General features: G+C 48.2%; 1 protein-coding gene across 1 annotated transcript; it reads left to right on the forward strand.

Annotated features, from left to right (window-relative positions):
- The first annotated feature begins 8,577 nt into the window (after positions 1–8,577).
- On the forward strand, positions 8,578–13,516 carry LOC117859819 (very-long-chain aldehyde decarbonylase GL1-1). Its single transcript, XM_034742999.2, has 9 exons — positions 8,578–8,737; positions 8,834–9,054; positions 9,164–9,396; positions 9,468–9,687; positions 10,209–10,330; positions 12,078–12,331; positions 12,433–12,540; positions 12,617–12,934; positions 13,034–13,516. The coding sequence occupies exons 1-9, from the start codon at positions 8,687–8,689 to the stop codon at positions 13,361–13,363; spliced, it is 1,857 nt and encodes a 618-aa protein (XP_034598890.1). The 5' UTR covers positions 8,578–8,686; the 3' UTR covers positions 13,364–13,516.
- Positions 13,517–15,390: the final 1,874 nt, after the last annotated feature.

Raw genomic sequence — 15,390 nt, forward strand, 5'->3', positions numbered from 1 at the left:
GGAAGAAAAGAGGAGGACAAGGATGCGGCGAAGAGAGACTCGCGAGCCGTTCAGTTGGGCCAACGGGCCGCAACTCGGGGACTAACGGGCCGCGACTCGCTTATGGATCCGGCCTGACGGCAATTGCCCACTACGCACGCTGGCATGCAATTTGTCGATACAGTTGGGCCGAAGCATTGGGCTCGGATGAACGAGCCTCCATATTTTGTTATGGCTACGGAATGAGATTTAGACTTGTACCATTCATGTATTATTAATATTATTAGTATTAATGGATGGTTGATATAAGTGGAAAAAACAAATCAACGACACATGACACAATCTGAATAGGTTGAATCCCAAACTTATCGGAAGCAAGTATGGCCGGGAAATCAATAGATTGATTATGGAAACACCAATTAAGGAGGCCCTTGCCTAATCTACCAGAGACCCGCGGGTGCGCCCAGCCAACAGGCCCGCGCAACACCACCCACAGCCCAACAGGGCTAGCCAGGCATAAAGCCCTATTACATATTCTAACACGCCCCCACAGTCTAACCGTCGATACCGCGAACATTTAGGCTGGACCTAAACTCTGTAAACGCAGAAGAATGCAGCCCCTTGGTGAAGATGCCAGTGTACTGTGAAGATGTAGGCACATAAAGCACATGGACATCACCAACAACAACGCGCTCCCGAACGAAGTGAAGATCGATCTCAATGTGTTTGGTGCGCTGATGCTGAATCGGGTTGGAGGACATGTAGATGGCGCTGATGTTGTCACAATACGCTAGGGAGGCACAGCGAAGTGATGCGCGCAACTCAAGGAGGAGTTGTCACAACCAAGTGGCCTCGGCGATGGTGTTGGCAACGATGCGGTACTTTGCTTCAGCCTGGATCTGGAGACAGTGGGCTGCCGCTTCGACAACCAGGAGACCAGGTTGTCACCAAAGAACATAGCATATCCGGAGGTGGACTTGCACGTATCTGGGTAGCCGACCCAATCAGCATCAGAATAGGCCACAATGCTGTCCTGGGAAGACAGGCGAAGCAGCAGACCAAGGTGTAGAGGGCCTCAAATGTACCGGAGGATGCGCTTGAGAGTAGCCAAATGGGGCTCCCGAGGAACATGCATATGAAGGCAGACCTGCTGAACAGCATAAGCAATGTTGGGTCTGGTGAACGTCAGGTACTGAAGAGCGCCGGCGAGACTGCGGAAGTCTGTGGCGTTCTGTACTGGAGGTTCAGAAGCTGCTGCCACCTTTGAATTTGTGTCAACCGGGGTGCTGCACAGTTTGCACTCAGCCATGCCTGCACGTGCCAGAATGTCGGCCGCCTCCTGAAACATGCTGAACATGCATACCCAGAAAGTGGTGAAGTTCCCAAGATCCTTCATGGAAAATTTTTGTTGTAGTGTCCGAATGATGCAACGCATGAAAGTAGAGGATGAGGCGGTGAGAACAATATCATCGATGTATAGCAGCAGGTAGGCAGTCTCTGACTCACAATGATAGACGAACAGGGATGTATCCGCCTTGGACTCCACAAAGCCAAGAGACAGAACATAGGCTGCAAACCGACTGTACCATGCGCGAGGAGCCTGCTTCAACCCGTACAAGGATCTGTTCAGGCGGTAGACGTAGTTCGGATGAGCAATGTCCTCGAATCCAGTAGGCTATATGCAGTAAATTGTCTCGAAGAGAGTGCCATGGAGGAATGCATTCTTGACGTCGAGCTGATGGATCGGCCACCGCCGAGAGAGCGCAAGGATAGCACTGTGCGGACAGTCGCGAGCTTGACGATAGGACTAAAAGTCTCATCAAAGTCCATGCCTGGGTGTTGGGTTAATCCACGAAGAACCCAGCGTGCCTTGTATCGCTTGAGGGAGCCATCGGACTTGTACTTGTGATTGAAGATCCACTTCCCAGAGATGATGTTGGCCCTAGAGGGACAGGGAACAAGATCCCAGGTATGGTTCTGCAGGAGGGCAGCATGCTCTTCCTCCATAGCCGCCCGCCAATTTGGATCGGCGAGAGCACTACGGAAGGTCTTGGGAACAAGGGAGAGTAGCATCGTGTGGAACACGTATGGCAAGCAGAACCTAAGCTTGGCGTGGGTTGTCATGCGGTGCTAATTCACCACGGGCGCCACAAGAACCGCCCCTTTGGGTAGTCGGGGCGGAGCAATGGGCGACGCTGGAGCGGGCGCCGCGGGGGGCACTGGGGCGGGCGCCAGGGGCGTTGCATGCGCCGAAGCGGGCGCCATGGTCAGGGCGAGCGCGGGCTCGATCCGCCGCTTGTAGACGTGGCAGAAGGTGTGCACGTGGACCAGGAAGGGCCCAACGGGAGACCGGCTGCCAAATCCCGGAGGCACTGCCGGCGCGCGGTGGGCGGTCTGGGCGTGCGCGGTCGGCGGCACGCCGAGGCGTGGGGAAGAAGCCGCACGTGGCTGTGCGAGGGAAGCGCCGGGGGCCGCATGTGGCAATACGGTAGGAGCACCGTGCTGCACGTGGCTATGCGGTTGATGGCACGGATGACGGCGTTGGCCGCGGCGAGACAGGCGCTAGCGCCAGTGCGAGGGCGCCACGAACGGTGGCGTGGTGGGTACCTGCAGGTAAAAAGGACTGTGACAGGCCTATTGGGGCCGACACAATATTAGTGGGATCCTCCAGGAACTCGTAAGCAGCCTGGGCGGGTGGGGATGAAAGCTTAACGAAGGGAAAAGCATTCTCATCGAAAGTGACGTGCCGAGATATAATGATCTAGTTGGAAGATAAATCAAGGTAGCAATACCCTTTTGTGATGAGCTGAATACCCGAGGAACACGCACATGGCAGAACGTTGAGCAAGCTTGTGACTAGCTATGGCGGACAGATTTGGGTAACACTTGCACCCAAAAACACAAAGATGCTCATAGGACGGCTCGGTCCCAAAGAGAGCCGTGTGAGGTGTAGACATGTTCAGCGTCTTGGTGGGCAGGAGGTTAAGCAGGTATGTGGCGGTGGCGAGAGCTTCTACCCAATACGAGGGAGGAAGACTACCTTGAAAGAGGAGAGAGCGCACAATGTTGTTCATGGTACGAATGATGCGCTCGGCTCTACCATTTTATGGAGAGGTGTAGGGGCACGACATGCGAAGCTAAACGCCGCGAGTGAGGAAGAAGGTACGGGCGATGGAGTTGTCAAACTCGCACCCATTGTCGCACTAAACAGCCTTAACAGGTGCACCAAACTATGTATGAGAAGAAATTAGCAAGAGTATCAAACGTGTCAGACTTGAGTCGTAGAGGAAAGGTCCACAAATAATGAGAGAAATCATCAAGAATGACCAAATAATATTTGTATCCAGAGACACTAATGATAGGAGATGTCCATAGATCACAATGAATAAGATCAAACCGACTCGAGGCTTTGGAGGTCGATGCTCGAAACGGGAGTCGAGTATGCCACCTAAGCTAACACGCATCACACAGAGACAAGATAATGTCTTTATTACATGAAGGTAAATCTAATTTGGTCAAGGCTTCTTAACCGAGGTGTCCAAGATGACGATGCCAAAGGATGAAGGAGGAGCCATTAGTGAGGGCGGCGGCGGTGGGCAAGCGCAGGGGATACAAGGGCCCGGAGCTATTGCACCTGATGATCACGTTCCGAGACTTGAGATCCTTCACAGAACAACTAGTGGGGTCAAATTCAATGGAGCAATTGTTATCGGAAGTAAACTGGCGCACAGAGATTAGATTCTTAATAAGTTTAGGCGAAACAAGAACATTATTTAGATGCAAGGAAGCTGGAAAGTGTGATGTGCCAGTGGAAGTGACCGGGAGTAAGGACCCGTCACCGACAACAATGGCCGATGGATAAGGGTACCGCTGATTGAAAATATGAGAGAGAGAGAGAGTACGAGCATCAAATGTCATGTGAGAGGTAGCACCTGAGTTGAAGTACCACTCATTGGTTTGCAACTGGTTCAACGTCATCGTGTTGAAGGTGGAGGTGAGGGACTGCTGATCCCAAAACGGCGTATCCACTATGGGGTTGCAGAAGCCTGGACGAGTGGCAGTCCACTACCCAACAGCAAGATAGGGCGCTGGCGATGAAGAGGAAGCCTGTAGGTTCGCCACCAGCATCGCCTGGGCTTGCGCCTAGGTGGCCTGCATGGCCTGAAGCTGTGCCAGCTACGCTTGCTGGCCTGCCTGGTACTGGTACTAGGCTAGGAGGGCCTGGGGAGCGACCTGGCCGGCTTGCAGACAGGGGCCGGGCCACATCTGGATGGCGCCCATCCATGAGTTGTGGATGGACAGCCACTAGAGGGTCACTGTCCCGACCCTGATGTGGCGCCTTCAGGTGCGTTGGAGCCCAAGAGCGGCTGAGAACCACTACCATTGCCGCCGCCAGGCTTGGGGCCCTAGTCGCCACGCTTGCTGCGATGGCTCTTGGGGCCCTGCGCACCCTCGGAGTTAGAGCCGGAGTTGCCCCCGAAGCGGGATGGCTGCTGAGTCGCCGAGGGGGGGCGTCGAGGACAAAGCGGAGCCGACGGCGGGGAGGGAGATGGAGACATCTGTGCTCCGGTTCCCTAGGGTGAGTTCCTCGAGGAGAAAGTCGTTGCGGGCCTCGAGGAACGTAGGGAACGGGCGGCCTCATCGAAGATGCCTGCGTACTTGGCGTTGAGGCCACGGATGACGTTGAGGACGAGCGTGCGGTGGGTGACGTGCTCGCCCAGATCGTCGAGGGCGTCCGCCATAGCCTTGAGATGCCTGCAATAGTCACTGATGGACAGGTCACCTTGAATGAAGGTGCAGAATTGGACGTCGAGAAGGAGGGCACGCGTCTCGCGATTGCTGAGGAACTGTGACTCGACCGCAAGCCATATGGCGCGTGCAGAGGCGCCGTGCTCCATCACCGTGTCAACGAGATCATTGGAGATCATGTCGTAGATCCAAGACCGAACCACGCAATCCATCCGATCCCAGTCAGGATAGATCGTGGCGGGGCTGTCGTGGGTGACGTGTTCCTGCAGGGAGAACTTGTCGACAGTGAGGAGAAAATGTTCACGCCAGTGGGTGTAGTTGTTGGCGGTGATGTCGAGGACGATCGGGATCAAACTCTGGATGTTCTGAACTGCAACTGCCTGGGCGTGCAGGTTCAGAATGGCAGCGGCCTCATGCATTAGCATGGTGTCGGTGACGTCGAGGGCGCGATCGGAGACGTGGGACTTGACGTCCTCGGCATCGTCCTCAGGAGCAGTGGCCTTGCGCTCAAGAGCAGCACGCGCCAGGGTGTCGCGCATGCACAAGTCGGCGGCATCGCACTCCTAGGTTGCATTGGCGGCCTCCTGCTCCGCGACGACAGCACGGGCGAGGGCGGACTCGCGCTTCCCCTTACACTTGGTGGCTTCAGCAGCGGCACGCTTCGCGCGCTCGTTCTCTTCAATGGTCGTATGCTTGTTGACATCGGTGGTGCTGAGAAAAGGAGGAGGGGTCCCAACCATGGGTGCAGCCTAAGGGGCACGCGAGGCTAGGACAGCGGAAGGGAAATCAGGGTGAATAACCGGACTCGTGATACCATGAAAGCAAGTATGGTTGGGAAATTAGTAGATTATTATGAAGGTGCGTGGAACATATAAATATATAGGCAAGGGAGTCTTAAGATTTAGTTTATCAAAACACCAATCAAGAAGGCTCTTGCCTAATCTACCTAACACCTGGGGGTGCGCCCAGCCAACAAGCCGGCGCAACACCACCCACGGCCCAACAGGGCCAGCCGGGCATAAAGCCATATTACATATTCTAACACTTATAGCCCTTTTTTTTTCAAACCATGAATCATTTTTTATTATATGTTTGAACCACCGGGTTGTTTAAAATAAATACAATCATTTAGGATTCCCACTCTTTAGGGAAAAAAATCCAAATTACTTCCTTCAAATATAATAAAAGTCTAGATAACCACTAAAGTATTTCTTGGTTCAGTTCCCCTAAACTATGTCATTTAGTTCAATTTACCCTTTAACAGAATTTGTCTTTTTTTCTCCATGCACAAGTGGAGTGTTAAGTTCAATTTTTTTAATATGATAGAAGACATCATGAGACATGTTTACAAAATATATCATGATTTTTTACCATTATTTTGATAGGGTACGATATTTAATAACAAATTTATCCTTGAGATACAAAATTATATTAAAAACTAATGATAAAAAATTCATAAAATATGTTTTAATATAGATTGTGATGTCCACTACCACCCTGCAAAGTTTCAAATTAAAATTCAACTTGGTATGGAGAAATAAAAAATGATAAATTATATTATGGAGTAAGTCGAACCAAATAGCATAATTTAGAACCAAAACACACTTTAGGGGTTATATGCACTTAAGCTATACTTGAAGGGAGTAGTTTGGATTTTTTTTCTTTTAGAAACATAACCAATATTTGGAATATACCATTTTAACATTTTGAATATGAGTTTTTAACTTGTGCCCGCGGCAGCATTACCACCCCCTTCCATTGTTAACATCTTTTATTCTTCGAAGGACTCCGTTGCTGATGACATCGACCATCCATACATGTGTCGCCCACATGGTAAGCTTGCAGCAGAGATGCTCGGCGCCAAAGGTTGATTGGAAATCACTCAAGTTCGTGCGACATGCAGTTCAAATGCTTCAGCAGTTTTCTTTCCACATAAATAAAAGCAATATTGACCTCTCAAACTTCATGAAGCAAGTACAACCCATACGGATCGTATACGACCAGCTTCTTTTTTGCGAGGAAAACACAAGGAGTACAGCTCCTTTCATGTGGTCATATGTTGTACAAGCACGTCACCGTCACTGTAGCACATGTTTAGCCTGTAGTACTGCGTAACCTGAAGGTCTGGCGCCGCCCCCTATAACAGTGATTTTTTCAACTAGACTATCAACCCATGCTCCCGCGGGTTAATACTTTAAAAATCTATTGTATTTAAAAATTATTTAGAAATTAGACTCTAACTAATAATCAAAATTGTTTACCTGCTGCTACTCTCATTTATTTAATATTCTAACACAATACTCATATAGATGTATACTTATCTTTATTCAGTTTTGATTGATTTTAATTAGTAATTACTCTATACACTTTTTCATTCACATTCATAATTTTTCACTTTGGATCGCATCTTCATACATTATGTTTAGTATAAAATTTAATATTTTTCATCACTTGCTCCCATACATGTATAAATGGTCTACATGGTGATACCCATCATACGTAGTTAAGTATTTTTATATTACCAATAATAACATAAATAGATAATTTAAAATAATATATTAATTTACTTTTGTACATTTCTAAAGATAATTAGATTAAAATTTAGGTATTTACTTTAGGTTATTTTTAATAATAATAATATACTTAGGTAACTTAGATACAAATTTAGAATGGTATTTTAAATTATTTTTTATAATGATATGCATGGGTAATTTAAATGAAGATTATGATGTTACTTTAGATTATTTTTTGTGATGGCAGAGCAGGAATAGGTAACTTATTTTTTATGAAAAACACAATACTTATATAGGTATATACTTATTATGTTCATCGTGATAGATTTTAGTTAGTAATTACTCTATAATGTTTTCATCCACAATTTTTATCTTCTCACTCTGTATTCCAGGTAGGCACTTGAATTTGTTTAATAGACCCTAAGTTTAAGCTACAATTTTAACATAGAAATTTATATTCTCATCACTTCCTCTATATATTTATAAATGGTGACACACATCATGCATATATACCTTAATTGTTATATTTTGTACAATGGTATAAGAATAGATAATTTAAAATCATATATTGGTGTACATTGGGGTTATATTTTTAATGAATGTGATTTAGATTCAAATTTAGAGTTATCTCATGTCATTTTTAATAATGGTATAAGTGGGTAATATAGATTCAAATTTAAGGGGTTACTTTAAGTTATGTTAATTTTTTTATAATGGCATAAGCGGATAATTTAGATGAAGATTAGGCGGTTACTTTAGTTTATTTATATAATGGCAGAGGTGGATAATTTAGATATAGATTTAGGGGTTTATTTTAGGCTATTTTCATAATGGCAGAGGCGGGTAATTTTTTAGAAAACGTAATAGATCCAATGGTAATGATGATTTGAGTCTACAGATTGATCGTCGGATATTTCGCTTTTTTTGAGAATTTTTAGGATTTCTCTGTCCACTAGGATCCTAGGTGGCTTTACCTAGAGGTTTCAAAATAGTAAGATAAAGAATTAAAATTCAAATATTTTTTTAAAAAAAAGTGATACTGTTGGTGCCTTAATAATAAGCAAATATTTGAGTTTCTGACCAGCACTATCACGCCCAGATGAATTATAAAGTCGGCTTGTACTAACAGCCAGATGCATGCGTTCTTACAATTGGCTCGGACACGGAGGCGATCGGAGAAATTCGGTAATCGCACGCGTACTGCCCCCATTCCGTGGTTAGCTCTGCGGTTAGTTGGAGAGCTGACTGCTCGCGTCTCCATCAACCCCCGCTGCGTGGCTGCTTCTCTCCCCCATCTTTTTTGCATTGATCGATCGAACTCCTGATCCTATATATACATAGGCGTGCCGCGTGCAGGGAGTGCGAGCTGAGCACGCGGCCACGCACCACCAAGTTGCAAGTAGCTCTCTTACATTCCGATCAGTCGAGGAGAAGACTCGGCACGCATGGAGCCTCCACTGGCTTCCTGGCCATGGGAGAACCTGGGCACCTACAAGGCACGACACGGGCGCGTGCACCTTAATTTGATAAACTTGATGCATTGGGTTTATTTTCTCTGACCTCGTCGTTTCTGGTTGCTAAACTTGCCGCAGTACTTGCTGTGCGCGCCGCTGCTGGCCAAGGCCGTGGGCGGCAGGGCGTGGGAGAGCGGGAGCCCGGACCGGTGGTGCTTCCTCCTTCTCCTCCTCTTCGTCCTCCGGGCGGCGACCTACCACTCCTGGGGCATCTTCAGCAACATGCTCTTCCTCAACCGCCGCCGCGTCATCGTCCGCGACGGCGTCGACTACGAGCAGATCGACAAGGAATGGCACTGGTAATAAGCAGGTCGAGCTAGAGCGTCGTGCGGGCACCCGCCATCGCCGAAGCTACGATGAAAAGCCTTAGAGCTTGTCGCTTCTCATGGCATGGGTGCGTGTGTGCAGGGACAACTTCCTGATCCTGCAGCTCTGGCTGGCGGCCATGGCCCTGTATGCCTTCCCTTCCCTGAGGCACCTCCCTCTCTGGGACGCGCGGGGCGCGGCCGTGGCGCTCCTGCTCCATGTCGCCGCCACCGAGCCCCTCTTCTACCTGCTGCACAGGGCCCTGCACAGAGAACACCTCTTCTCCGACTACCACTCCCTCCACCACTCCATCAGAGTCCTCCAGCCTTACACAGGTAATAATCTAATTCTCTGCAAACAGAAATCTTGCTCGATGCTTACCTTTCTTGACGATGGATCGGTGCAGCTGGGCTCGCGACGCCGCTCGAGATCCTGGCGATCAGCGGGCTCATGGCGGTGCCCGTCGCGGCCGCCTGCGCGGCGGGGCTCGGCTCGGCCTGCCTGCTCTTTGGCTACGCGCTGGCGTTCGACTTCCTCAGGGCCATGGGGCACTGCAACGTGGAGGTGTTCCCCGGCTGGCTTTTCGAGACCGTCCCGGCGGCCAGATACCTCATCGGCACCCCGACGTGAGCACTGCACTCCACTCCTCAGAGCTGTCAGAGCTCGTACCATTCTCGATCATATTCGTCGCTTTCGGGGCCGTGAAAAATAAAATTGAAATGGCGGCGGATCGTCAGTCGTGCGTGTCCGCTCTTGACTTCCTGTAGGTTTCCGTTGTGCGTTCATGTCCGACTAATGCTCTGATCTGATCGATGAGCAGATTATTTGTGTTAGAATTCTTAGGTGAAGCAACACATCAACACTAATCACAGATAGAATGGGTAGACAGGTAGTGGGTAAACGAGTCTTTCGGCCGGACAGCTCCTCGTGCTAGCAATTTGGCTGCACACCTATCTAATTGTAGACGGTATTGTTGCCATGCTATCGACAAGATGCAGCATATGCTTTTCTGCACATGTTTCAGACATAAAAGCAGCATATATAGTTTATATCTATTTTTTGAGCATTAATATTTTTTCCCTAACCTTATTAAAAGTTTGTGAATTTGCTACTGATTTTTTCCCTCCGTTTTTCTTGCTTGGTCCAGGTATCATACTATCCACCACACTGACAAGGACAGCAACTTCTGTCTGTTTATGCCATTATTTGATCTGCTCGGAGGCACTCTGAATGGCAAGTCCTGGGAGCTGCAGGAGAAAAATAGCGCAGGTACGCTGCAAGAATTTCAATAACTCGATCAGTTCATTTCTAAAAGGATTAACTCAATCAGTTTATGAAAGGACATAGATATCCATGCCGCTGAGCGTACATTTGCGATTTTTTTAGGAAGAGCTTACATTTGCGCTAACCATGACTATGTGTTTTCTTTAACGTGTTCCCTTGTGTGCATTAGTTTTCAGAGTTGTAGCACCTCTAGCTTTTCCAGTGGGCTTTGATGACAATCCGCACGCGCCCTTTGTTTAAAACTCCAATCCTTCTTAATTGAACGATAGAGCCCATGCAACTTCCATTACAAAAGAAGAAGAAAACAGTCTATTATTTGATCTGGGGGGCAAGTTCTTAATAGTTCAGAAGTTGACGTTCCAACCATTTGCCATAATAGTTGGACTAATCAGTTTTAGTATTTTTTTGTTTTTCTTTTCTTGCCACATGTACCTTGTGCCTTATATCGAGAGTTAAGCATTTATTCAGATTTAGTTGGGAATTGAAACATCAATTTCACAGACGCACATCATTACTTTGTTTTATTATTAAGAGGATCAATGAGTGGTTTGACATAATAATTATCAGCTAACCGGGTCAGATCAGCTTGAGTCTATACCTTCTAGCACAAGTATATGTGTTATCGTTAGAGACTTTTCAGAGACAGAGTTTCCTCTCTTGACTGATCAAACCAGCTTTATTCTCCGTTAGGTGAATTTCCTGAGGATAACATGTGGTTGCATTACACGTAAACATGCTTAACTAACAGTCCAAGAGAGAGATACGCAACCATTGAACTAAGAGCCATTACACGTAAACACACTTAACAGTCTAACAAAGGCCAAAAGGCGAGCTTTCAATATTCTAGATAGAACGAATAATTGCAAGTTCAAGCATAGAAGATGAGAAAGAATTTGGACTTTGGATATAGTAGACATATAACATATCATTAGATAAGCATAGTCCTTTTAAAAAAAATTTATACTCGCAGATACAGTTCAAACTAGGGAACCTCCCTCTATACTAGTAGTAGTATGTGGAAGCTAAGTGCCGTCATCTCTTGAGAGCAGCATTAAGCACCGCCTGAAGTTGACTAAATTAATATCCTACGACGTCACAAGGACACATCAATCGCTTGAATCACAAGAACTATCCTTATATATTTTGAAAGAATATGTAATATTTTACAGTAGGTTATTCGTCCGTCACCGTCTGCTTGTGTAATCCGGCTCCGCAAGTCTCTCAAAGCTATTTTAGAACATGATCGCTACGACGACCATGCAAGTTTGATTGCTGACATCCCCTTTGGCTTACTGAAACTTCACTGAAATTGCTCGCAGAAACAGTTGAATTCCAAGGCATCTCGATCTCATTGTTTAGGATATGGTTCATACATGTAAATTTCTTAGACCATAAGGTACGAATAATTTGCCCAAGGGTTTCCCACATGAGTCGTCCATTTGTCTTTTCTTTTTCTTCTTCTTTTTTTAAAAAAGGAATAAAGCAGCAGCACCTTATTCGTATGCATGCAACTGCACTCTCTACGATGGATTATTGACGTTGTTCCATTTCTGACAAAAGAAGGATCAATCAGTAGTACATGAAGCTTAGCACTAGCATTGGCATTTAATTAGTAGCAGTTCTTGGAAACCTTGGCCCTTACTTGGCCAGTCGATCGAGGTGTACTCTCCTCGATGATCTCAAGGAATACTTCCGGCTTACTATGGTGTCTCTTGGGGCTACGCTCGAGCAGGGAGTGACGAGATCCCCGGCTTCGTGTTCCTGGCCCACGTCGTCGATGTGATGTCGTCCATGCACTCCAGAATGTCGAGCAGGTACCGCGCCTCGCTGCCGTACCGCACTAGGCCTTTCCTCGTGCTGATGTGGCCCGTCGCGTTCGTGTTCATGCTCATGATGTGGGCGTGGTCCAAGACCTTCGTCGTCTACTTCTACAGGCTCCGGGGCCGCCTGTTCCAGACCTGGGTCGTCCCCAGACACGGCTTCCACGTATGTCACTTCTCCAACTTGCCCTGCCGCAGCATAATCCTCAGCTCTTCTTTGTTTTCTTAACCCTGTTCATCAATCTTCTTCCATTCCATCTCTTGCAGTACTTCTTGCCGTTTGCGAAAGATGGCATCAACAAGCAGATCGAGACGGCCATCCTGAGGGCCGACAAGATGGGTGTCAAGGTCATCAGCCTCGCGGCACTGAACAAGGTCTGCAAATTCATTTGCAGTGAGAGAGACATGCCAGCAGGCAGCAGCTTAGGCTCATCATCGAGGTGTTGTGCAGAACGAGTCGCTGAACGGCGGGGGCACGCTGTTCGTGACGAAGCACCCGGGCCTGCGGGTGCGCGTCGTCCACGGCAACACGCTGACAGCGGCGGTGATCCTGCGGGAGATCCCCGAGGGCACGGCGGAGGTGTTCCTGACCGGCGCCACGTCCAAGCTCGGCCGCGCCATCGCGCTCTACCTCTGCAGGAAGAGGGTCCGCGTCATGATGCTCACGGCGTCGGAGGAGAGGTTCCAGAAGGTCCAGGAGGAGGCGCCGCCGGAGGCCCGGCAGTACCTGGTCCGCGTCACCAAGTACCAGTCGGCCCAGCACTGCAAGGTGAGTGATGAGACCTGCTGCTAGATTGGGAGTTCGGCCAACAACCTGGTGGGCCGAATGCTGATTTCGTTTTTGGTGTCCGGGGAACAACGAACGCAGACGTGGATCGCGGGGAAGTGGCTGTCGCCGGGGGACCAGCGGTGGGCGCCGGCGGGGACGCACTTCCACCAGTTCGTGGTGCCGCCCATCCTCCGCTTCCGCCGGGACTGCACCTACGGCGATCTCGCCGCCATGCGCCTGCCGGACGACGTGCAGGGCCTCGGCGTCTGCGAGTACACCCTGGGCCGCGGCGTCGTGCACGCGTGCCACGCCGGCGGCGTCGTGCACTTCCTCGAGGGGTACGAGGGCCACGAGGTCGGCGCCATCGACGTCGACCGCATCGACGTCGTCTGGGAGGCCGCGCTGCGCCACGGCCTGCGCCCCGCCTGATCCATCCATCGATCGATAGCAATGTCATCATCGATCAATTTCGCATGCCAACGGCAGAATGTCACTTCTGATTTCAGTGAACAGCCATTCATAAATAAGGACACCAGCACAACGAGTGAATAATACATATCAGTTCAAATGTTTGGATTTGTATTTGTTGGATACTTTGTATTTTGAGCTTTTCCTTTTTTTCTTATACTTTTCCAGGAAAAGCCGTTTGATAGTAAGAAAAGAAAATGTCCGTCCCGTCGTGGAACGGAGCTTCTTTCCATAGGCCCAACTAACGTTTGGGCCTCGTACAAAAAGACCTCAGATGGAATGGGCCCAAGTATATTCTATCAAAATTCACACATTCTACCTTTTTCTCCTCTCTCCTCTTTCTGCTTTTAGTGAACAACACTAGTAGTATTCTGCAATATTCCAAGACAAAATTTCCCCTGCATCTCTCAGCTAAAAAAAAATAAGTTTTCAATACGAGTATCGGAGCTTATGCACTGGGATAATATCAAACTGAAGAAAGGGATATCTTTGCAAGTTGCTACTAAGAAGTCTATAAACTAGATAGAAGATCAAAGGAGCATGGAACCAGCAAATTAGCACTGATATACATTACATAAACGTTTCTATATGATGCTCGGGGGAAAGTCAAACATTTCACCGCCTTTACTGTAATTGCAAGGCTGCAGAAAGATCATAATGCCATTACCTGCTCTTCATCGCACCTAGCCTCTGCACTGCTCGAGACTGCACTTTCAGCCTCACGGCACAGAGTTGCTGCCTGTATGGTTAGCTGTTTCTTCAGTCGCATGCGTTATCCTCCTCACAATCAACCGGACCGTGCGATCTAACTTCTAATTAGCTGGTCGCCTTGTTCGCGCTGAGTTAAATTGGATCAGTGCAGGTAACTGCTCTAAGCTGAAGGCAGACCAATGCGCCTTCTCTCTCTCTCTCTCTCTCTCTCTCTCTCTCTCTCTCTCTCTCTCTCTCTCTCTAAGCCGACAGAACAATGCTTTTGGTGTTTGATCAGGCACTGAAAGTCTACGGCTATGATGGATAACTTCTGGCGCACATTACATGACCACTCACTGGCCAATCATTGATGGAGCTGCTCGTTCAGAAAAGGCTAAATGGATTGGCGAGTCAGATGGAATAGCAATAGCATGAGGGGCAGTGTCGACGTACAGGATAGCTAGGCCACTGATTAAATAGGCATGTTTTTACTGTAAAATAAAACAGTATGCATGCTGACACCTCTTCACTCTTCAGTATAAAATCATCACACCCCTGTTGCTACCAGATTTCTCAACTAACCAGCATGTAAGGTAATAACAAAGCTACTTCCTCGCTGACAAAGTTGTTCGATCTTGTTCTCGTTTTGTATATACGCACTCTGATGTCTGAATTTTAGAGCTTTACAGGCATTTGCTCCGAATACTGGAGCGAAGATCACCACCCTATGTTGTGTCTATATCATGAATTAAAAGCTTGGTTTCCCCATCTGAAAATTCTAGTTTATCCTGGGATGCTATCAAGAGCTCGCACGTACAGTGTCGAGCTGGTGAGTGCGCGCGCGCTTACACTTTGCGCTTGCAAAGCACAAGCGTGCTGCATGATCGACTTCACCGTTACTGTTGTTAGCCATGGAGAGCAGCTCCCCACTGCATAGCAGAACAGTGTGGTAGATGCTGATATCCGGATGCATCCTGGCATCTATCAGGATTCAGAGGCCGGCCGGGCATGCAGGGCCTCAGCAGGATCAGTGCGAAGAATTTAGCATATTGGTCTAGCCACACCAACCGGGTCGTCGTAACACAACGACTTCCATTAACTATCCCATTTTCTCCCGTCCTTCTCATCAACTGTTGCTCCATAACATCATGATTAGCTAGCCTTTAAGTGCCTGTCACGCCGTGTTTCCCCCCGGTGGATCCCATGCATGGACCTCCTGGCGATCGAGGCTAGGCTAGTGTATGCACACGGTTGCAGGGTTCTGCTCGGCACGTCACGTCGTCACCGATGGATTCGAT

This window comes from Setaria viridis, chromosome 6, assembly GCF_005286985.2.
Source record: "Setaria viridis chromosome 6, Setaria_viridis_v4.0, whole genome shotgun sequence".
Classification (NCBI taxonomy): Eukaryota; Viridiplantae; Streptophyta; class Magnoliopsida; order Poales; family Poaceae; genus Setaria; species Setaria viridis.

Bases quoted from the DNA above. Each gene is read 5' to 3' on its own strand.
- LOC117859819 (XM_034742999.2), top strand. From the start codon at position 8,687: ATGGAGCCTCCACTGGCTTCCTGGCCATGGGAGAACCTGGGCACCTAC. The intron at 10,331-12,077 runs GTACGCTGCAAG...ACGCTCGAGCAG, and splicing joins GCAGGAGAAAAATAGCGCAG to GGAGTGACGAGATCCCCGGC. The intron at 12,332-12,432 runs GTATGTCACTTC...CATCTCTTGCAG, and splicing joins TCCCCAGACACGGCTTCCAC to TACTTCTTGCCGTTTGCGAA.